The sequence below is a fragment of the Colletotrichum karsti genome (genome assembly GCF_011947395.1).
Source record: "Colletotrichum karsti strain CkLH20 chromosome Unknown Scaffold37, whole genome shotgun sequence".
Lineage (NCBI taxonomy): Eukaryota > Fungi > Ascomycota > Sordariomycetes > Glomerellales > Glomerellaceae > Colletotrichum > Colletotrichum karsti.
In genome coordinates, this window is record NW_024065937.1 from 404,123 (window position 1) to 426,146 (window position 22,024).

The following is a 22,024-nucleotide window of genomic DNA, read 5'->3' on the forward strand; positions in this document are numbered from 1 at the left end:
TTTGCCAGTGAAGGTTCTGGCCTGCATCATGTTGGAGGGAACCAAATTGTAATTTTGTGATTGTAGGCGGTGAACCGCGTGTTGGATGGGCCTAACAATCTGCCGACAGATACATCAGGCGAATTAATGACGGCGACACCACTCGGCTTCCAATGGAACGGCAGGTTGGTTGAAAGATACCATGTAGATCAGGTTTCAGCGGCGTTGGTTGGCAGTGGCATACAGATTCCTGCGGTAATGCTGCATTGAGGCCCGAGTCTGGCTGCCCGCTGGCTGCATTGAAAGTGCGAAATGCACGTAATTCTGGCGCCAGTCTGATGCCCAGCCCCTAATGGCAGGCCACGCCGTCACCGGTTTTGTTTCATTGGTTTCTTTAAGTGTCCCTCCTACATCGCAATGCGTCCAACGAAGCATACCGATACTCGTGGAAGTGCACATCGTTGGTATCATGACCTGACGTAGGTGGAAGTGGAAAAAGTTCGAGATAACGGTAGACGATCTACAATGTTACCTGCAATACAGGCGGGGATGGAGGACTTGAACACAGCTCGATGGACGAGGCGGCCCGGAAAGCCTCGCGAAATCCAGGCGTCCGTATTTAAAGCCACGAATTACTGTCCACGCCCTCAACCCAATTGATATATTTACTTGGGTTTCAACAGCACGACTTGGATTTTCCGCTTCAATTGTGATGAAGCTCTGTTGGCTCAAGCCTTTCCACTCTGATCTTTAGAACACCAGGCAATTATGACTCGACACGAAATGCCTGCAACATCTGTACCAAATCACAAACAGCTCCTCTATGAGCCCATCATACTCGAGCATGCTCTCAAAGAATCATGTCGGAGCCACCGCATTTTGTTCAGCGAACCAACAGCAAAGCCCAAGAACAATCTTGAGACCCAAAGACAGGCGTTTCAGTCTTTTGTCGACAAGCTCTCTCAGGTTTGCGACAATCGCCGGGGAGGAGATACCGTCACCTCGTTCGCTATTCTCAAGGGCCGCGATGGCCCTAAGTTCGTCTTTGGGTCCAATGCGAGGAACCACAATGATCTCATCGAAGCTCAGGAGTTCGTTCAGAACCTTGTTGAGTTTGTCGGAGAGAACCCAGAGAAACTCAAGGAAAAGCCTCTCACGAAGCGGGTGTTGTGGAGAATTCTTCTCTTCAACCTTCCTCGTGTTCAGGCGTATCTGGAACAGCTATCGAAGAGCCTTAAAGATTGCATCAAAGACAGTTACAGACGACAGAGATCACAGAGTAAGAATAGTCCATCTCAAGTTTCAACATGACATGTTGAGATCAATGTTTGCTGATGATTCCTGCATCAAAGCCTCTTCTTCTGAGCTCAAGAGACTGGATGAAGTCACTGGCGAGCTCCGACTTCTCAAGGAAAAAGCTGAGTTTCCGCAAGACATTGCATCCTCCTCACTGCAGGATAAGTGTGAGTATTCACTCATGTTTAGTCTACCGCAGTTGGAACATGGACTGATTCAGGAGCAACAGTCTTGAGCGACTGTGAGAAGCTTATCAAGGCTATTCTCGCAATCAAGAACACCTCGATGGATAAGGCCATCAGAGACAACGCCAAAGACGGAGACCTCACCAGCTCTGAGGCCTGGTGCGAGCTCCGTCACTATCTCGGACGTCTCTTGTCGTTCCGCCAAGCTGCGGAAGTCATCGTAGGAGCCAGTGACCGCTTCAAATCGATGTTCAAAGACTTCAAAGTAATTGCGGTGCCATCGAGTGATCGAATTCTGAAGCCTATTCCGAAATCGTCTTTGGTTACGGCCGCATCCATCATTCGCAACATGGCCTCAGACGATGAAGACATGCAAGCGCTTCTCGCGAATGCGGCAGACATGCAAAAGCTCGGCCTTGACGAATTCATCCGGATACAGCTCTGCAAGAGAACTTTCAGGCCTTATGTACACGCCGAGATACTTGTCCATGACTACCTCCTTCGTCATGCCGAAGAAGAGTGCTGGGACTACTGGAACGGCTGGGAGTACATCGGTGGAAGCAAACCAACTTGCAGACTGTGTCATTACTACTTCACCTCACACCCAAACAAGGTACCGGTCAGAGATACGCACTTCAATCTCTACCCCAACTGGCGACTCCCGGGTATGTTCGAGAACAACGACACTACTGTTTCTGATGCGAGAAGTTTGGAACTTCTGCGCAAGATCATTGATAGTGTTCGAGACGACGCTAAGGACACGCTGGAGAAGAAGTCTCCCCGTGGCAAGAAGCACGATTCCGACACCCATTCCACCGTACCGGTGTACTACAAGTACATCAATGACGACTCCATCAGCCTGGGCGACGCTCCCTCGCGAGTGCCTCGTATTCTGCTCAGATCACAGTCTCGGAATGGTACGTACCCAACAGTGGACGATGATGACGGTTTCAGTATGGTTGGTGAGATTGACCCTGAGGAGACTGACGATGAGAATGGGGGTGTTACTGTGCTTTCTGGGTATTTGTGATCATGGAAAGAACCTACCCGTACGGTAAGGGCGAAGGTAGATTGTTATCTCTTGTTGGTAGATGTTTCAGTGGTTGATAGTTGAATCAAGTATTCCATTGGGTCTCTGCATTTCATGGCTGGCCAGCGATCCGAGAATGCCTCTAAGTTCCGATGGACGAACCAGACTGTAGCGTTTGTTTCCGAGCAAATTTAGTGACTGATACATCTCACAATAGCAGCCAGACCAATGAGAATCCCGTGACCTACCGAGGAAGAAAACCAGGAACAGAAAATTTCCATCACAACACCTCATCGTGCGTATCCTTAGAACTGGCATCTTAAACCATCTTGAAACCCCACTTTTCTCTGGTTCCCCGGATTCCGAGGTGATAATTTCCTCTTCGGGAATCTCCAATGGGTCGTGCGTCTTAAATCCGCGGGATGAGCACCTATGATGCCATTTGATTGTCCCATTTCTTGACGTTCCACGTGCTTTCCAGCCTTTTTGTGGATATTGGCTCATTGACGAGTCGTAGGAAGTGGCTGATCAGGCAAGAACTCGCCGAATATGTCCGTTTCTGACATGATCCGGCCGATGAGTCTGCCTCAAATTCGGTCGGACGCCGACTCGGCGGGACCCGGCCCATGTTCGGGGCACGCTTGCATCTTTTTCGTCCAATTGCCACGATCTAATTGGCTGGCTATAGATGGGAAACACAGCTCAATCCCTTCGCGGGGCATTGAATCGTGGGGGAGCTATCGGGGCTTTCCCCAGAATGAAGACGTTGAAGTCGAATTTAAAAGCTCAGCTGCCACCCCTCTCCCATCTGTGTGATTGATTCCTCCGTCCTGACAATCCCTACTCACTGTTCACCACAATCTTCTTGGAGGCTGACATCATGACGAACATTACTCGTTTCCGAACTCTTTGGGGCATACCTCCGGGTGCTAACTTTGCAACCTGGAGAGGGTTGTTTCCTGAGCTGAAAGCAAAGGGATACAGTAGGTGACGACCAAGAGTTTGGCTTAGCTACATCGACACTGGCTAACAGGCGCGTTTCAACAGCTGGAGTGGAGATCGATTACAGAGCTGTCAAGACCGAGGACCTCCCCGGACTCAGAAAGCTACTTGAGGACAATGGCCTCCAATTAATTGCCCAGTGCGTCATTTGTGGTAAATGGGCAGTGTGTTATCTATGCTGACATTCCTCATAGGATCATGTCCTCGTGGCCCGGATACGAGGGGCCCAGACCCCCTGGGTTAACACCGAAAGACCACCTCGACTTTTACCGGAAGCAGTTGGAACGTGCCCAAGTCTTGAATCCCGTGAAAGTGAATGCGCAATCCGGAAGGTAGGCTTTTCCACGTCAAGCGTGTTACAGATGACAGGCCGTAGACTGACGGTGACACCCAACAGCGACATCTGGACACCTGATGAATCAGTTGAATTTTACCAAGGAACGTTCAAGATTGACGACGAGTTGGGATTTAACGGAAGAGTCACCCACGAGACTCACCGAAACCGATCCCTCTACCATCCGTATGTTGCTAAATACGTGCTGGATCGAGTGCCAAAGTACGCCCCAACCACTCCCGTTCACCCAATCGTCCAGTCAATTTCCTAACAATACTGAAGCCTCCGCATCACCGCCGATATTTCCCACTGGGTGGTCGTAGGGGAACGCCTACTAGACGTTTCCGAAGAAGACCGTGATCTTCTCGAGAAAGTCATACCCCACGTAAGTCATCAAATCATTCTACGCACTCGCAAAACACAAAGTCTTTGCCATGTTGACAATGATATCTCAGGTCCACCACATCCACGCTCGTATCGGCACGACACAGTCATCCCAATGTCCCGACCCGTCTAACCCAGTTTACACCGAGGAGAGGGAGTTCTTTGAAAGACTTTGGATAAAGATCGTCCAGAACGCTATCAAGACTCGTGGGAGAGACTTCCAAATAACATTCACTCCAGAGTACGGGTAAGTAATAGGTCACGAAATTCTACCTGATAACACGCTGATATTGGTGATACCCCAACAGTCCGTATCCTTACCACCCTCACTTCGGTCCAAGGGTGTATACCGAGGTTGCGGATACTGAAGGTGCTCGTCTAGAAAGGCTCTTCCTAGCAGCACTATGAGACTTATAGACCAGTTTGACGATTTCAACTCTGGATGATTTGCTGTGTTTACCTCCAATTCCACCAACTAGAAACATGAATAGAGCGGTGACCTTGGCTACTCGTTCTCCAAAGAGATAGTTAACCTGTCGATTAGACCAAATGTATGTCATCATAGGGAGTTATAGCAAACCATAGATCATATAACATGCTCAAACATTTGGATTTTTCATTGGAGAGATCAAGCAAAGAAGAGCTGGAATATATGTCATCCTTATTAGACATCTATACTCCGCAAGCGTTTGCAGTATCATGCGTCGACCACAAGCTTGAATTTTGATGATCCATAATTCCGTTAATCATTCTGCCTGACTATGCTGTGATTTGAAATAGGAAAGTTCAAGAGTATTTTGCAAACCTCGATCAAAAGTTTCTTAGTTTCCACAACTTCGAGTGTTATGTCGTTGTCAACCTCAGGGTTACAAGCTCAGCCACAGAATTTCAGAAGTTTCTGTCTTCCACATACGTGCGGACGCCTAATAAAATGACGGACCATACGACTGCCTTGAGTTGGCATGATATTTAGGGAGAGGATAGTGACATGGATAGTAATGATATGTCGAACTGGTAGCTTTACACGTGGACTTTGACCAACGGTTTTGGATTTTCTTTCCATAAGCGAAACCCGTCCCCTTCCCAGATGTAGTAGCCGGGGTCTCAGAGCGGTGAGAACGCCAGAGACCAATCCGATATCCCCCAAGCGCTCACATTGGATACGAGGACCTCTCTGGCGGCGATTCCAAATGTCCGAATCCGAGCTCGAGTCAGTTGTGATGCTGCAATGAACAGAAGAAGGTCTGTGGGAGCTGCATCAATCCTTCTAATAGAGTTTACAAGGGTGCGCTGTCCTTCAATGTTGGCATTTTACAGGTCCAGTTCAGTTGTAGCAGATGCTAACATCAACTTGGATTGATTCGCCAAACTACAAAATACCGAGCAAGTCTAGTCAAACACTGAGATTCATTTCGAGTCCTTTTCTAGCCCGAAAGCTTTGCAATCTGCCCTGCGGCATCTGTCAACTGTCAGAAACGACGCTGAAGCCACGCACGGCCTTGGTCCCACTACCGGGACAGTCGGTTTCTGGAGACCGTATTACTTGACTCAAGCTCTTTGTACGAGCAATCTCACGATCTGGAGTTGGCTAAACCTGTGGAGAGAATGGGGGACAGTATGGAGCCAAATCAGCCCAAGAAAGAATGGAAATTTCGGCAGCTTCGCAAAATGGATAAGGGGGTTCATACCCATTCGGCGTCTAACGATACATAAAGCTTGATAGATCCCGATCCAAGGTGTCGTGCTCATGTCTCTCGTCTCAATGAGCAAGACCACTTACTTAAATCTCTACTCAACATTATTACAGAAACACATCTGGCATTCAACAGTAAGACGAGCCACAACGAATGTGAAAGCAATACTGGAAAAGATCCCTGCTAACCCGATACTAGAAATGAAGATCACTGCCACCCTCTGCCTTGTGGTTTCATACGTCGGCCTTGCCACCGCCGCAACCGGTTGCCAGGTCGAGCTCTTGAACATCAATCAGGCTGTCGTCGGAAGTGGCTGTGTCCCGTTCAACTACTATGCCTCCATTAGAGATTCCACTCGAGGTGCTGGCTACACCGTCAACGCCAATAACAACTGTGGTCTGAGCTTCTCTGGCAGCCAAAAGATTCCAGATGGCTATTCTCTACGCCGGGTCGGCTACTGCTAGAACATGGAGTGTTTTAAAGTTGTTGAACGTTTATTACGGCTACAGTCGACTGAGTTGAGGGTGTTGCTAGCCTGAGCATTGTGTTGCGATATTTCTTGGGGCAGGCTTGCAAACCGAATTCAAAATGTTGGGTCTTTATTCCTGCGGATCGACCACGACCTTAATACCACTTACTCCCTGGATGAGAATATCAAGTGCCTCATTGAGACCTGCAAGCCCACCCTTGACTTTACGAACAGGAAGGGGTACGAGCTTGTCGCCCGCGATCGCCTGCGAGAAGTACGTCCCGAAAGTCCAACGTAGAAGCGCTGCGTTCTTCTCCTCGCCCAGAGATGCCGACCATGAAGCGAAGTTGCGCGTGACCCCTTTCGGGAGGTCTTCTTCTCCGAAAGCCGGTAGCAACGCATAAATACTGCCACCTCCCTGAGCACCAAGTACAGCGCCGTTGATCTTGATGGTGTTGGGAAGTGAAATAGAGTCAACAACAAGATCGTAAGGTCCTTCCGCGGTCAAGCCTTCAACAAGAGCATCGGGATCTTGAGTATGGTCCACGACTTTCACGGCTCCTAGCTTGGCGACGAACGAGGCGTGCTTCGGGGAGGTTGTAGTCACAACATGGTATCCAGCTTGGGTCAGGTACTGAACTGAAAGACTACCGAAACTTGAAGTACCGCCGTAGACCAGGATTTTCTTCTTATTTGAAAGAGGTTGAATGCTGGGATCCGGCTTCTGCAGACCAGCGTGGGCGTTAAAAAGGCCAACGACGGTGCTGAGGTTGCCAATCAACCCAACAGGTCCGTCCAGGTCGACTGAGTCCGGAAGTTTGCTTGTTGTAACCGCTCTTGCAGTAACTTGTGTCTGGAAGGAGCCGTACTTGTCTCCCTCAGCGCCAGCAGTTTTCGTTGATGCGACCTTGTCGCCGACCTTGAAGTCGGTAACTTGGGGACCGACAGCCGTGATAGTGCCGCCAAAAGATGTTCCCAGGATAGCTGGATATGCTATGGGAAACACACCCAATTTAGCGATCTTCGCGTCGACTGGAACAAGGCCAATCAGTTCGTTCTTGACTAGAAGCTCGCCGGGTCCTGGTTGTGAAGTTTTGACATCTTGCACCACCAATGGGGCCTTGGCAGCAGGAATGACAGCAGCTGAATGCGACATGGTGAATATTTTCAGCGCGAATAGGTTATGAAAGAGAAATATTTGGTTTCCTGGACGTGTAGTAATAGGAAGGCTGCGGTGACCAGTTGCGCAATCCAGCTATTTTATATGCAAGTGAAGGATGATGTCGTGCTTTAAGAGTTTAGTACGTGATTCTCCCGAAAGTGCCGGCTTCACGTCGAAATAGTAGTCGGCAATCATGTTTGATTGTTTCGTCCGGGCTCGGGTCCAGGCTCGGACGAAAAAGGACGCAATCTACAACATCGTGATTGATCAGCTGAACTTTATGGTCAAGTCAAGCCGGAACATTCGGTACTTGCTCAGCGATTTGAAAGGTTAGTGAAGTGTCACGCAAATACCACCTGCTAGCAACAACATGTTAACTGCGATGACCCCCAAGCATGTAATTGCTGAATCACCAGCGGTCTAATACCGTTTTACCGTACGGCGTTTGTCCGTCTGAACTATCCTTGTCATGATCAGCCCATATTGGTGCCAGAATCCCTGCTCTTCTGGCAAGGAACCGAAGTGGAGTGTACTTGCCAGTATTTCTCCTACCGATGAATGATCCATTCTGAACTAAGGTTTCGGCTACATACCAGGTTGGCAAGATCAAATGCTTTTGATATTTTGGAGAGAGACTTGGTTTAATAGAACAGGCCGATACAGGCCAAGCGAAAATTTCCACGCCGTCATGATGGTTGTGGTCTGATGTTGTGGTGTTCCAGGCCATCGGGGGTTGGATTTGAAACACTCCCAGCAACAATGTCGTAAGGTCGCCAGTCCTCATTCCGGGGAACCTCGCACTCCTTTCGCCCCCATAAACGACCTTGAAACGCATTGCAACTCATGTGGAGATTCGTGGCACCATCGAAGAGGTCCGTGATTGACCACATTTTCGATAAAAGAAGGCTCATCGCCATTGAGTTCTGGCCATCTTCTGCTTCCAAACATCAGCCGAAGTCTGTGTATGACAGCATATCACCCCAGATACCTTATTTTCACCACCCTTCGCAATGAACAACAACAATAAGTCTGGTCCCGGCGGGCCGGGGAACTCTAGCAATCCGCGACCAGGACAGTCGCCCTTTCCACAAGCCGGACCTCTAGTGCGACAAACGCCTACAGAATCGCAGTCAAGTCAGCCATACACCAGTTCATACAGCAACAACTTTGACCGATCCAACGCCAGATTCAGCACTGGTAGAACCGAGGAGAGCCGCTACAGCCAGGAAAGAAACGACTACACTATCCCACCGCAGTCCCCTCCACGCCAACAGCCTAGGCGGGAGCAAGCTGGCAGAGCTTGGGAGGACAGCATCTATGGAATGTACGGCGATATGAAGACTCCCAGGGAGCCGCCACCAAGACCAAATCAACAATCACGACGTCAGTATCAGCAAGAGCAGCAAGAGGACGAAGACTCGTATGACGAAGAAGTACCACGGCGACCAAGTCCAGAGGCACAGCGACCCCGTTACAACCGGGCTCGCACTAGCCCTGGGCCCGAGCCACGACGGGCGAACACAACACGCCAAAACCCGCAGAATGAGAGGACAGGCCGACAAGACCAACAAGACCGGCGGGATCGGAGAGACCAGCAGAATCGCCAGGAACAACGTGACGGAGATGGGAACTATCGCCGCGTACATATCAACGTTGACACTGGTGGCGATGGAGGCCGTTCTTGGTCTTGGAATACTGACGACCGTGATCGGACCAACGTTAATATTGGAACACCCTTCGGTGGAACACCTTTTGGCGGCTCTGGACCCTCTCTCGTCAATTTTGGAGACTCCGCGTTTCCCTTCGGTGGGCGCAATAACAATGGCGGAAGACTGCCCGTCAACGTTCCCTTCGTGAACGGGCTCCCAATAAATCTCCCATTCGGGCTATGAGAGCAGGGCTTGGAGAGAAAGGTGGGATCTGTCTCGGATTCTTCATTGGCATCCGTCATATTGTACGATACATGCATTGTTGTTGCTTTTTGTTTCAGGTTGGAAAGCTGGTGTAAGGAAACCAGAAGGCAATGTTAGCGAACCGGTCCACTTCAATAACTTAGGACCATCTTATTCGATCGCACATCTACTGCAGCCGGTATCGTCTCTGCGTCTAAGTCATGTAACTCGAGTATGGGCCGAAGCCTTCGCGTTGAGGTCGGGGCGAATTTTGAGTCGATACTGATCCAGGTCCACGACGCCATCCTTTGAGATATTTTAAGCTGAGTTTATGTTGACCCCGCCGCAACTGACTGCTCTGAATTGGACAAAACTATACTGTGGTTTAGGGTGTTTGCGGAGCACTCTTTGAAGCCAGGTTTGATAATTCATCAATTTAATTTGAACGACGTCAAGCTCTGCCCACAGTAGTTCGTGTTGCTTATCTACTAGGGCTATCCATCACTACTTGATTTGAGTTTTCGCCGTATGAGTCTACGGCGGGCAATGGCCACAACTAAGGCTATTACATACAACTCAGCCAAAGTGAAATTCATCGAGCTATTACAGAACGAACTTCGACCCCACAAAACATGGAGCAAATATTCCGGGCATTTGCTTGTTCAACTCGGTTTTAGCTCTCCAGCCGGTACAATGGCCAGCGAGCACGACCTTGACTCCAGACTCTTTCAGGTCAGACACAGTTCGCTGAATAATGTCAGGCTGCGCGTCGGCAAGGTGGAAACCGCCAATGATCGCATACAAAGGCACCTCGTTTCCGAGAACTGCGGCGTACTTTGCTGAGTTGACAACTCCAGCGTGACCGCAACCCGTGAACATCACAATTCCTTTGCCTGGGTGTGCTGGTTAGCTTCCGTAGGCCTCCAAACTTTCAGTTCTACTTACCTTTCAATCGACACAACAAGATCCTCTCATCGAGCATGTTTTCGTCGTCTTCCCATACTCCCTTCTTTGAGTTATAACGGACGCCGAACTTGAAACCAGCTTCATATCCGGTTACTTTTGGAATCTCCCCAGAAATCAAGAAAGTGTCTTGCAACACTGTGTGGCTCTGGTCATTCTTTACCACTACACCATTATGTCTTTCGATTTCTTGGAAGCTTGGATCGGCTTCCAAAGAAATGATGGGGAGGCCTGGGACGTGAGCGCCGCGATAATCCGGACGAGATGGGTGAAGGTCGACAACAATGGGCGGCAGATCAATGCTCTTCTCTCGACGGTTGTCAGAGATTAGATCGAGGGCTTTGAGCATGCCTCCGGAGTGATCTCGATGCCAATGGCTCAGCGTGATGACTTCGACGTGGCCGATGTCGGCGCTGAGGCGTTTCGTGTTGCGTTCCCATACGTCTTCCTCCGGACCTGTGTCGAAGAGTATCGTTCGCCTCTGACCGTCTTTGATCCCGGTGATCATCAAAGACAACCCATGAGCACTGCAACAAATGTTGCCCATTCGAAGTTCTCGGACAGGGCCACCCTCTTGAGGAGATTCTCGACAGGCCCGTGCGCTGATGTCCTTGATTCCTCCGGATTGCTCGATCAACGAATTTGGGCAAGGCGAGATTGGGTCCAATTCGTTGTCGATGATGGCTAAGATCTCAAGAGAGTCCAATTCGACCAAGTTCGCCATCTTGTTTTGAGATACTGTAGTAACCGAGTCGCAGCCGAAGAGGTGTGTTCAGAGTTGATAAGTTGGGAAGAATGAAGCAGTGAATGTGAAGAAAAGGTCGAATTGCGGATGATTTATAGATTCAGAGCGCCATCATGATGTTGTGAATGGCAACACGACGTCGAATGTGATGGTAAGCAAAGGTCGAAGTTTCATTTAGGTTACTCAAGCATTCCGGCAGATCTAACGCAAAACAGGCGGTAGTCGAACTTACACGACTGCCCAAATGCGGTTAGCTGCTGTCATCGCCTGCGCCTCTCGCTCATTCCAACACCATACTCCGCCCGTGGTTGGTTTCACCGCATTTTCGGTAGAACCAACATCGCCCTGTTCTTGGCAATTTACAGCCCCCAGCCAACAAGCAGCGGGAAAAGAAACCCTGATGTTGTTATGTGACATTTCTGCCTGGATTTTCAGCCGAGTCACAGCTATTTAAGTCGCCTAGTTCTCGCGCTACGAGAAGCTACCGTTCCCTACCATCATTCACGCTACCCGCGTTACAACCAAAGCACTTAATCAACAAGCCCACCATCACCAACAACCTAAAGACGTAATTGCTAAACGTCGCCATTATCAGCCCATAATTGATCATGCGTCCGAATCTCTCCTTCGCGCCGCTACTTGCGTTGACGTCAGTCGTTAGTGGCTTGAAGTTCACAGCGCCTAACACCAACGACAAGCTCAACCTCTCCGCGCCAGCAATCAACATTGAGTGGGAGCTTAACAACGAAGGGAACCCCGAGTACACTGAAATGGACCTCTCGTGGCACGGCGAATTTGCTGGTGGCGGCGGATCCTTCTCACATACGCTCACCGAGAACATCACCAGCTCCAATAACCAACTGAATGGCAACTACAGCTACAACTGGGATCCGACGACAATCTTGGAATCATTCGAAAAGACCAAAAACCGACTCTCATCTGAAAAGGTGTTCTACTTCGAGCTCAGGCGGCATGCACCTAACTCGGGCAATGCCGCGATGGAACCTAGCGAGAAATACGCAGTTGAAGGATATGACTTGGTTGGTAGCTTTGGAACCTCATTGAAGCCCGAAATTGGCCTAGGAATAGCTTGTCTTGTCGCAGTAGGCATTTTGGTCTAGGGATGTAGCATCTGAGGGTGTAGAGGCGGACGTAAGACCCAGAAAATTGATTCGCATGCGCCACCGCGTCTCATTGTTGTCGAGATCTTTTCCTATAATGAGAAACCACTGCATGTTTATGTGTATACCATTGCCTTCATCTATGTCCATCCATTATCTCGTCCGTACATACGCTACATCTCTAGAACTAAAGACCCTCTCTTGACTGGTTCCAGCTCTTCATAGGCTTCTCTCTCAGGTAAATGACCTGGATTCCAACGCTCCATGCCATGCCTTAGCCAATGAGCATACGTTCCTTCCACGGCATCACTCCCCTCGTGCTTCCTCCAGAGACTTCCCAGCGTAGGTCCCAATACCTGTACGATCAGCCCGTGAGCCAGCTTGAATCCAAAGCTTCTCGAAAAACAGTTTTCAACAATCTCTCTTGCCAGCTTTTGATCATCTGTTTCTGGCTGTCCGAGCTCTGGTATCTTTTGACTCATTAGACCATAGGCCTGAACACCATTCCACTTCGTGTACTCGTTGATCAGTTGGCTGCCGACCATGTACTCTGGTGCAAAGATCTTCTCAGTGACGTATTTTGGGCCGTTCCAACCTCTCTCTTCGTCGATAGTGCGCATGACCATCGTGATTGCCTGGCCTTGAAGGATGTAATCCGTCAGCTTCTCGCTGATACTCGCACGTCCTGCCTCGGCGAATGTCTCTCCCATCAACGGTAACCCTTTCAGCAGAGGATGTTTGTGAGTGCCTTCCGTATTCGTTCGGCCTTCCCATAACTTCAACAGAAGGTCATGGCATGCTTGCCAAAACGCATTCCCTGGGAGACTGCCGATGAAATAGTTCATTAGACTGTAGTCGCGGGGACCACCAGCGTTATATGATAGCACCTCGTAGGGGCTGTCCTCGTTGGCAATTGTCTCGTCCCATAGCTTGTCGAGGTCGCCAATTTGCATATAGCCAACATCTGTGTACACGCCACCATACTTCAGGAGGAGAGGAAAACGCACAAGATCGGAGTAATGTTGCTTCGCAAACTCTCCGTCCAATGTGCCTTCGATGAAAGCCTTGGGTACGTTGTTGGCGTCTTCCACGTCAATCCAGTTGCCGATATAACTGGGCGAATCCGGTTCTAGATCCATGACTCTGACCGTCCACCCCTTCTTAGAGAAACGACGGTGCCACGTGCGGACATTTCGCTTGGCATAAGGGTGCAAGTTGTCGTATCCTGAGTTCCAGAAGAACCAAAGATTCTTGGCTGAAGTGACAGGCGGGGGGGACTTGATGGTATTGTCAACTTCAGCATCGGGTCGGAGGTCGAGTTGATCAAGAGGAATGACGGAAACGCCTTGAGGAATCGGGTAAGGCGATGAAGAACTTGAGTTCAACGCGTTCTTGACAGTCATGGTTCTCAACGAGTTTCTGTTGCTGGCGTCGCAAGAAGTTTGGTGCAAGTTGAGATCGATGAAAATTCGAATCGTCGTGTTCTTTTGAAGATGATAACAAGAGGCGAAGGTTGTTGCAACTCCATCGTATTTGTAGTTCCGAAGAACCAGTTGCCTTTGCCTTTACTACCTGCGCCTGCGCTAAGACCTAATTCCGCTTCTGGTTAGGGGCGATGAATCATCCTGCATCACCTCTCATCAGCATTACCATCCCTGCAATGGTGACACTAGCGCGACGACGTGCATGCGTGAGACCACTAAGATGCCGAGTGAAATACTTCGTAGAATTGACCAAATGAGTGAAATCGCTCGGGGCTTGCCAATAACCACAATAGTTTAGGTGGCTTCGATTCCAGAATTGGTTGCACTTTACTGCCGCAATCCGCCACGTCGCATAACATAACACATTCAAGACACTAGGCTATAATTTATCTTCTTTCGAGTGAAAGTACTTGAATCCACGGCATATGCAACTTATCTCCATTAATCAAGCTGTTAGGTTGCTGCTATTCCCGACGCAAACAACACGACCGTCGGGCCTGTGATCTAGCACAACCGCGGGGTTTATTATGCTTGGGAGGCTTGCGGCATGGATGTCATCCATGACGTCAAGTGCAAATCTGTTTCCAGCATGTTAGAGTCTTTCCGTGTTAATTCTTTCGATCGTAGCTTCATAAAGCATACAAGCACAGGATTGTGATAATGGAAACCCCGGTATCATCGGTTGCCTGAGAAAGAGTTGCATTATGCTTTTGGAGCAGTAGTTGGAACGGGAACCAAGTCATTTATTGTAAAGAACTAGTCGACAAAGTAAACTGATCAACCAGTCCCAGTAAAGGCCTAAATATGAAAACTCAATATCAAAACCTAATTGATGCTCCGGTATTCCACGTTCGCTCCCGCTCTACATGTCATTCTGGAGCCAAGCTTGAGATGCTCGGTACAAGTCGCTGAAAGCCGTGTCCCACTCAAGCGCTCTCTCAAACATGCCATTCCCGACGCGCTTGAAGGCTTCAAACACCGCGACCAGAGCAAAGTCCGCATAGCAGACCTGAGAGCCCCGAATGAAAGGACCCTCGTCTTTCTTGTGGCTAGTCAGGATTTCCTTCATGGCAGCGAAACCAGATTCAGCCGCGACCCAAGCTTTCTCTGCTCCCTTTGAGGTTTCGAGCTCTTCAAGAGTCATTCCAAAGCGCTTCTCGCGCGACTTGGAAAAGGCTGGGACAGTCGCCTTGTCAATGAGCTCGCGAGCCACCTGGGGCATGTAGATGGCGAAGAGAGGCATGCAAGTCATGTGGACCACGCGGTCTACCTGAGCCTGTAGTTCGAGATCGAGGTGCAAAGCTGGAGAAGGGTATATACCCTCAAGCCTCGAGGCGATCACCGCAGAGTCCGTGACCATTAACCCATCCGGAAGTTTGATGGTGGGCACGGTGAACTCAAACCCTCCGGTGGTATTGGGGGGAACGCCGAGGGACTTTAGTGTGGGTCCCAGGGTATTGTGATCAACCCAGGCCGTAGTGAAAGGAATTTTCTTGTAGTTGAGGACGAGTCGAATCTTCCAGACGTTATAAGACCAGCATCGGTTGGTTTCACCACGCTGAGCGAGGTCATAGAGGGTAATCTTGTTGTTATCCATGATTGAAGACATGTTGAAGATGTATAGGTTGCAGTTGGTAAGGTTTTGTTGGTAATGGTGTGCTAAGAACATGGATTGGGTTGAGTAAGTTCAAGTTGTTGGGAAGGTGTGGTTGAGATAGGGAATGGAGGAGATGTTTCATTCCTTAAATATTGTTTCCATCACAATTCTTGGATACGAAGGTATTCGTGAATCTCGTTGAGTTTCATTAGATAGTCGTGAGGTTGAATAGTTACCGAATTTGGGCATTGGTTGATTCTCCGCATCTGGCCATGTCACATTTAGCGCATCTGTACGATTAAAACCACTGCACTGAAACGGTCAAGTGCCAATGCTTCTAGCGTCACGGACGATAGAAGCGTTATGATCCAGACGAGAAGAATCAGTCTAACATCCTCAGACTAAGCGTGGATAAGGAGCCGGGCTTTCGGTAAGCACTAAAACTTCTGCCTGCGTCCTTCAACCCATGGACGTTTATGACGCGTGTGGCTCTGGAATTGTATTTCAGATCAGTCTGTTGAATGTGATTTAGTTGGTCTAGCATGGTCGGAGCCAAATCGTCTTGGTGTAAACTTGAAGAGATCGCAACGTTGGTCTCACGTTATTGTCAGAACATCTTCATTCCAAAATACATGAATTAATAATGGGCTTTGTTGAGATTTGAATATGCAAAGCGTTTGACGCAAGAAAGCTTTGCTAGGTGCCTTGCCGCAACTGCAAGTCCCATGCGACGTATCTCTCGCGAGACGCCATTCCTTTCTCATATCCCGAGTTATACTGGAATGAGCCCTCCCATTGTTCTCTCGTCATAACAATACTTCGAGCAACTCCCATCTCATGGCCCGAAAATAGCCAAGAATGCTGAGTGGATGGTTCCTCTTGCAGCTCTAGCAGTGATCGAGCCATTTCCTGCGTCTCAATCTCTAGTTCTTGTCTATCGTGTTCCATTAAAGCCGACAAAAGTCGTTTAGCAACAACCAGACACTCTAATGTTATCCCATAAAGTTCTCTTCGAATGGCCAACTCTTGATTTGAGGGAGATTCCAGTGATGTCTTCATGCAATACTCCTTGTATTCGTTGAGACTTCTGATGAAATTCTCGTTGAATGCATGGCACTGCGCCGCTAGAGTGCCTACAACCGTTTCGTTGAATAACTCTGGGCCTCTCAAGACGTTATCAATATCGTGCCACAAGCCCGGTAACCTGGATGATGGATGTTGTCAGTACCGTAAAACATAGAGTAGCAATTCCTTCTTTCCACAGAAGGCCTCTAGAATACCTACTTGATCATTTGTGATCGAACGGAGATAGCCAGAGGGCTTCGCTCAGTCAATCGCGGGGTTTCCTCTGCAAGAGACTGATAAAGATGCAACCAATGAGGTTGTGCAAGCCATCAAGGTTGGTGCTGCACCAGGGACCCGAAAACAATTGGTCCAATGTGAGCTGTGAGCAAGGCCTTATCAAAATCACTTCCAAACATCGCTGGTGTCCTGTGGCGAATTAGGCGCGTCGAGCCCTGCAGGTGATTTGACCAGCTGTTTTGTCGAGTTGAACTAAGGAGCAGTTGGCGTGTCAATATGTCGAAATGTAGGTGTGGCAAAAAGAAGCTTACTGCATGAAGACCCAGCAGCTGCGACGCGCATAGTACGTCCGAACTCATACAAAGCAGGTCATCTTGCAAAGCGTCCTGCAAGCCTCGAAGAGCGATCGTATGCAGTTTCAGCTCAAGAGCCTCATTCCTTTTGCCTGGCATCAACATGCCGCGAGCTTTGACGAGCAAGGAATTGGCTGCAGCAGTAAGACATTGGCTGTTTCCATACCGGCTCGGGATGAATTGAAGATATGACCTTGAAAATTCTAGTGTCAGATGTACTTGGGCAGCCAGAATGATTTTCAGACTGAAACACAAACCATTGAGAGTATCCCAACAGACTCAATAGTCTAGTAGGTTCGGCGGATAAGACATGCATTGTCCCTTCTCCAACATTGAAGTTGGTAAGCATTGAGAAATCCGTCAGATCGACCTGAAACTTGGATCGAACAGCTTCATAGCTGGTGAACAGACTCCTGAAAATTGGTGATGGCGAACGAAATGAGCCATCGCTAGGAGAACTGGACGGGACTGCCGATTGAGTAAGATTCCATTCCAGCGGTAGTCGCTGCTCATGCACCACCAGACTTGAATCCAGAAACCATGAAGCGTCATCGGAAGTACCGAATCCATCTGAGCTTGGCGTTCTGATCGCTGGCCGCATAGGGGTACTAGTTGGAAGTCTCCAAAAGAGTAAGCCGGTCTACTCAACGGAATGCAGACGATGTTGAACATGATGCTTACTGGGCGACATTGTCACGCCCACAATTAGTTCTTCTCTTTCGAGTCAGAGCAACGTTCTTCATTGCATGCTTCCGTACTAGCAAGAATCATCAGTACATACATAATATTTCCACTTTGAATCGTCAACCGGTACATACTTATTGACCTGATTTGGGGATCATTCTGCAACTTCGGGCCGTTTGAAACAACGAAAGACAGCGTAGTATCCGGCATATTGATGTATTTGCTTCAGCTGGTCTTCTTGTGATGTCTTCATCAAGATGTAATAAGGAGGATTACCATGGATGAATGAAGCCAAGAACCGTCGTCGAAATGAATACCGCTAAGATCCCCCGGCTTTTTGGAGTTGGGGTCAGCGCAAACCCGGAAGCTGACATCAGCAAGCACTTCAATATCGACATTGGCTTGACGGTCAAAGAAAAGGTGGCGTGTCTGGTAAGATCTTAGTACACAATGGTTACTACTGCCCGAATCCGGTGAAGTAGCTTTTAGCTTGAAGCTAATGCCTGTTGATGTGACGGCTAATTAGAATGGTTGAGCAGGCGTTTGAGGCGTTGCGAACTGCAAGCCTTGGTCTAGACGGGCTGGTGAAGTTCGATTGCTCGGCCTACCGCTCAACATTCATGTCGCGATCACCCAAGCCGACATGACGTCCTGATTTTCGTGTTTCTGCCTCCATCACCGTAGCAAGTTTTCTGGGTAGAAATGCGAGTGCTGTGGCAGATGCCGGGCGTTTCAGGATGCTTGATCTTTGATCGTCCCTGGCAAAGGTATCGGTGGTATTTACCAGGCGTTGAGGCAATTAGTTAATCTGCTTATCACGAGCCATCGGAAGTTTGAGAAGTTTTTACTTGAGAATTCTTTTGTTATTCCTTCCGTGACTTTTTAACTGAATCCGCACAGATATGAGCAGACTTAGTCGAACGTCAAGCTGCCCAAGTCCCCACTTCCAATGAAGTCTGCACCACCATAACTTGGCTGCTCGACACTGAGGAAACCAACATCAAACCAGAAGGCGGGGTCTATTGAAGCACCATTGACACTTCGCAACCAATCCGGGACAAAGAGAGTCGGGTCGATGTCCATACCTGAGTCTAACCCGCATCCGGTAAAGCTGGAAATTCTTTCAACCTGAGAGGCAAAGACTCGTGAGAGAGCAGCATATATATGAGCGGCGGACGAATCTGGAAGGGACTTCGCCATGTCCTCGAGCAATATTGAAACACCTTGCACTTTGCTTGCCGCCTCGGTGACATCTGGAGACGGCAGATTCCCGCGCGTAATGGCCTAAAGATATTGACCGTCAGAAATGATACAACCCATAAGCCGCATGATGCCAAGTGATCCCAAGTGAGGATGCCTTACATGAAGTATCTCTGTCATTGCATGCGCAATCATGATGAACTGGTTGTTCTGCCATCCTAGTCTGACCTTGCGAAGGGTAGCATCCCAGAGAACTAGATCCAGAACTCGGCATGCGACGTCAAATGCCTTCCTGGATATTGTGGAAAGTTCCGTCGACATATCAACGTCATCAATATTCTTCAACTCTCTCATAGCCTGTGCATTCAGAACCATAATGCTGTGGTCCATGTAAAAGGCCAGAATGTGCAGAGATTGTGCGTGTGTGGATCTTTGACCATTTCCGGTACACGTTGTGTTTCTTGTACGCTCTAATGACTCGAACGCCTTCGAGTGCCAGCTCAAGACCGCTTCTGGAGTCTTGATTCCTCGTTCCAGTTGTTTCAATGCCCCTAGCTACGATGGGTAATCACAATCCACAGTTAGTCTAGAAACACTACAATGGACCATGATGCTCCTGTCGTGGGACAACGTACCAACTGGACTCTGATCTCGATAATGCCGCTAACCATGCGATCCGATGGGCTCGTCCTTGGTAACTTCCACCATTGGCAAGGGCATGGTGGAAGCTCGTTCCAAGCAACACTTATCGAACGTCCTGTGACGATGCCAAAACCTTTGTCAGCAATGAAGACTTGAAGCCATGTTCGTTCAAAATTCCTCATCAATCGTTCTTTAAACTCAGTGCTTGAATCGGATGCCAGTGCATTGACTTGCTCTGCAACCTTTGCCGGCTTGTGAATGCCCAGCTCCCGCGCAAGCTGTATGGCCTAGTTTAGAACAGGGTTAGCGAATCTTCAAGTTTCAAGGTTGAGGTGACTGTAAAGGCGCAAATATGATTTCACTCACATGACTCAAGTGAAGCCAATATGGGTCATCGGCTTGCTTCTGGTAGATTGGCGTCCAATATTGCATACAGATGATTGCTTGAATGGTCTCGAGCGACTTCACAGAGGTGGCGATAGACCACATCATGTTTGCTTGGGCTAAGGAGAGGAGTGTTGAATAGATGATGCGATCTCTTGGGCGAGTTGAAATGGCACATCCCAATGCGCATATGACCGAGAATAGGGTAAAAGACTCGGAATAGACGTATTCGGGTGTATGAAGGATGGGATCGAGGAGGCCAACCAGTGGGTTTCGCGTCTTGAAGAATCTGGCCGGGAAAATAACATGTAAGTTGGCGGTTCTACTGAAGCTGTATCAAAACCTACAGTTCGAAATAAAGCTTGACGTCTTCTTGATCCACCAGGCGAGCGGTGATTGGGTCACATGCTGTTGACTCAAGTTTGAAAGTGAAGTTGTTAGACTGAGATGATAGAACTTGCCAATCCTTCTGGTGAGAAGATCGTGGAGCTGTAGGGATGCATGCGAGATTAGTGAATTCGCAACGAAAAAGCAGAAAATTTGACGCAGATGAACGGTGACCTACTGAGATATTCCACAAGTCTTTCATCAAGTTTGCTCGTATGTGCCGGCTGGCTGAGAGACGAATCTGTGGTGGGGGCGTCTGCAGCTATTGCTGCTGTCATGATTTGAAGCGGAGAGACTACTTCGCCTTTCCTCTTGAGTTTATAGCATGGGCATGGAACTTGGGTTGCATCTGGTATTTCGGGAGTACTTGAACGGCGGTTTTCGAATGCGGTGACAGCGGATGCCGACGTTGCAAATTCTCGCTCATAGGGTGCTTCTTTGTCTTGAGTAGGATTCAAGGTTCTTGGCGAGGTACTCGAGGGAGGAGATAAGGTATTTGACCCAACGTTGAGGGAATTGAGAACGGCAGCAATGACTTGGTCCTTCACAGGGCTTTCGTTAATGCGTGCCAGGAGCTTCTCCAGACTGTCTGGTTTACTGACACCGTGTCAGCGACTTTGCAATAGCACTGCAACTAACAAAACGTCGTGGCTCGTGTTTTCGGGCACGCAACTCACTTAGTGCTTCCCTCTTTACGGCCCCTGTTGGATCTCAGAGGATATCGGCACGTGTTGCCTTGAGATGTACATCTCGAACTACATGGGTAAAGATATCAATGATAGCCGAGCAGAATCAAATGGAGATCAGCATACCAGGGCAAGTATCGATCACAACGCTGTCTCGCTGCGCGGCAGTTGAAGCAGGCTGTGCGATACTGTCCAATCCTGTCCGTCGCCGTTCCGTTGACGGCCTGGCGTTTGTCACTGACAGACTGCTCCATATTCTGCTCTTGGCCTTCGGTGGCTCCCGCCTCGGGGTCCAACTGAATCTGTGCTGACTTCGTCAACTGCAAGTCTTGCTCTGATTGATCCTCATCCATCGGTAATCTGTACAATGCGTATGCTGCAGTAAGACGGTTTGTGGTGAATTTTATGAACACCGCGGTGTTCAAGTCTAGATGAAGTTAACGCACTAATTGCCGGGCTTTAGAATATTCCCCGCACCAACCGTCGTTCATTCTAAACGCCAGAGGGGGTTTCTGAATTAGTCATGCACTGCTAGTGGTATTAACCTAGTATCCGAATTGGCAGTGGGTTTGTAAGTAAGAGTCGACAGGCATAAACCTTCGACTACCTTACTCGTCCTGGCACGTCGAAGAGCATTTCATGTTCATTTATTTATGTACATCTGCAACCCAATATTCCATAAATAAGTCAACTACTCATATAATGTCCATATATCAAGATAAGTGCTCAGAGGGGTAGAAACTTCATTCAAATAAGCCTTCATAGTTGAGTCAGCGATGGCTTCAAAATGTCGAAGAGCAGAGAATGAGTCACATGGGAACTTCGCCACAGAAAAGCAAGTCGAAGTGATCCACAAGTTTCTTTTCCAGTGTTTGCATTGGATCTCATCCCTCTTCCATGAAAAACAATGTTTGCCTAATCGTGGAAACGATAGCCATCATGCCACTTCCGCAGCGTGGTCTCTATCATCCACCCTTTCAACAAGCCGGTGAATCGACCCAGACACCCCTTTTACTCAAGAAGTAAGTCATGACGAAATTCAAATGATT

At 48.8% G+C, this 22,024-nt stretch overlaps 7 protein-coding genes across 7 annotated transcripts; 3 read left to right on the forward strand and 4 right to left on the reverse strand.

Moving 5' to 3' along the window:
• Positions 1 to 762: 762 nt before the first annotated feature.
• CkaCkLH20_10048 (uncharacterized protein) lies at positions 763 to 2,490 on the forward strand (the record flags this gene model as incomplete). Its single annotated transcript, XM_038892763.1, has 3 exons — positions 763 to 1,258; positions 1,332 to 1,442; positions 1,505 to 2,490. 3 exons carry the CDS (start codon positions 763 to 765, stop codon positions 2,488 to 2,490), a joined length of 1,593 nt encoding a protein of 530 aa, XP_038742012.1.
• Positions 2,491 to 3,337: 847 nt separating this feature from the next.
• On the forward strand, positions 3,338 to 6,368 carry CkaCkLH20_10049 (uncharacterized protein; the record flags this gene model as incomplete). Its single annotated transcript, XM_038892764.1, has 7 exons — positions 3,338 to 3,473; positions 3,538 to 3,631; positions 3,687 to 3,824; positions 3,890 to 4,048; positions 4,109 to 4,211; positions 4,282 to 4,417; positions 6,103 to 6,368. 7 exons carry the CDS (start codon positions 3,338 to 3,340, stop codon positions 6,366 to 6,368), a joined length of 1,032 nt encoding a protein of 343 aa, XP_038742013.1.
• A 135-nt stretch (positions 6,369 to 6,503) lies between these two features.
• On the reverse strand, positions 6,504 to 7,529 carry CkaCkLH20_10050 (alcohol dehydrogenase GroES-like domain-containing protein; the record flags this gene model as incomplete). Its single annotated transcript, XM_038892765.1, has 1 exon — positions 6,504 to 7,529. The coding sequence occupies one exon, from the start codon at positions 7,527 to 7,529 to the stop codon at positions 6,504 to 6,506; it is 1,026 nt and encodes a 341-aa protein (XP_038742014.1).
• Positions 7,530 to 10,030: 2,501 nt separating this feature from the next.
• Positions 10,031 to 11,114, reverse strand: CkaCkLH20_10051 (metallo-beta-lactamase superfamily protein; the record flags this gene model as incomplete). Its single annotated transcript, XM_038892766.1, has 2 exons — positions 10,031 to 10,320; positions 10,373 to 11,114. 2 exons carry the CDS (start codon positions 11,112 to 11,114, stop codon positions 10,031 to 10,033), a joined length of 1,032 nt encoding a protein of 343 aa, XP_038742015.1.
• A 629-nt stretch (positions 11,115 to 11,743) lies between these two features.
• CkaCkLH20_10052 (uncharacterized protein) lies at positions 11,744 to 12,256 on the forward strand (the record flags this gene model as incomplete). Its single annotated transcript, XM_038892767.1, has 1 exon — positions 11,744 to 12,256. One exon carries the CDS (start codon positions 11,744 to 11,746, stop codon positions 12,254 to 12,256), a length of 513 nt encoding a protein of 170 aa, XP_038742016.1.
• Positions 12,257 to 12,429: 173 nt separating this feature from the next.
• Positions 12,430 to 13,659, reverse strand: CkaCkLH20_10053 (capsule polysaccharide biosynthesis; the record flags this gene model as incomplete). The annotated part of the gene is made up of 1 exon (XM_038892768.1): positions 12,430 to 13,659. The coding sequence occupies one exon, from the start codon at positions 13,657 to 13,659 to the stop codon at positions 12,430 to 12,432; it is 1,230 nt and encodes a 409-aa protein (XP_038742017.1).
• A 943-nt stretch (positions 13,660 to 14,602) lies between these two features.
• CkaCkLH20_10054 (putative glutathione s-transferase) lies at positions 14,603 to 15,409 on the reverse strand (the record flags this gene model as incomplete). Its single annotated transcript, XM_038892769.1, has 1 exon — positions 14,603 to 15,409. One exon carries the CDS (start codon positions 15,407 to 15,409, stop codon positions 14,603 to 14,605), a length of 807 nt encoding a protein of 268 aa, XP_038742018.1.
• Positions 15,410 to 22,024: the final 6,615 nt, after the last annotated feature.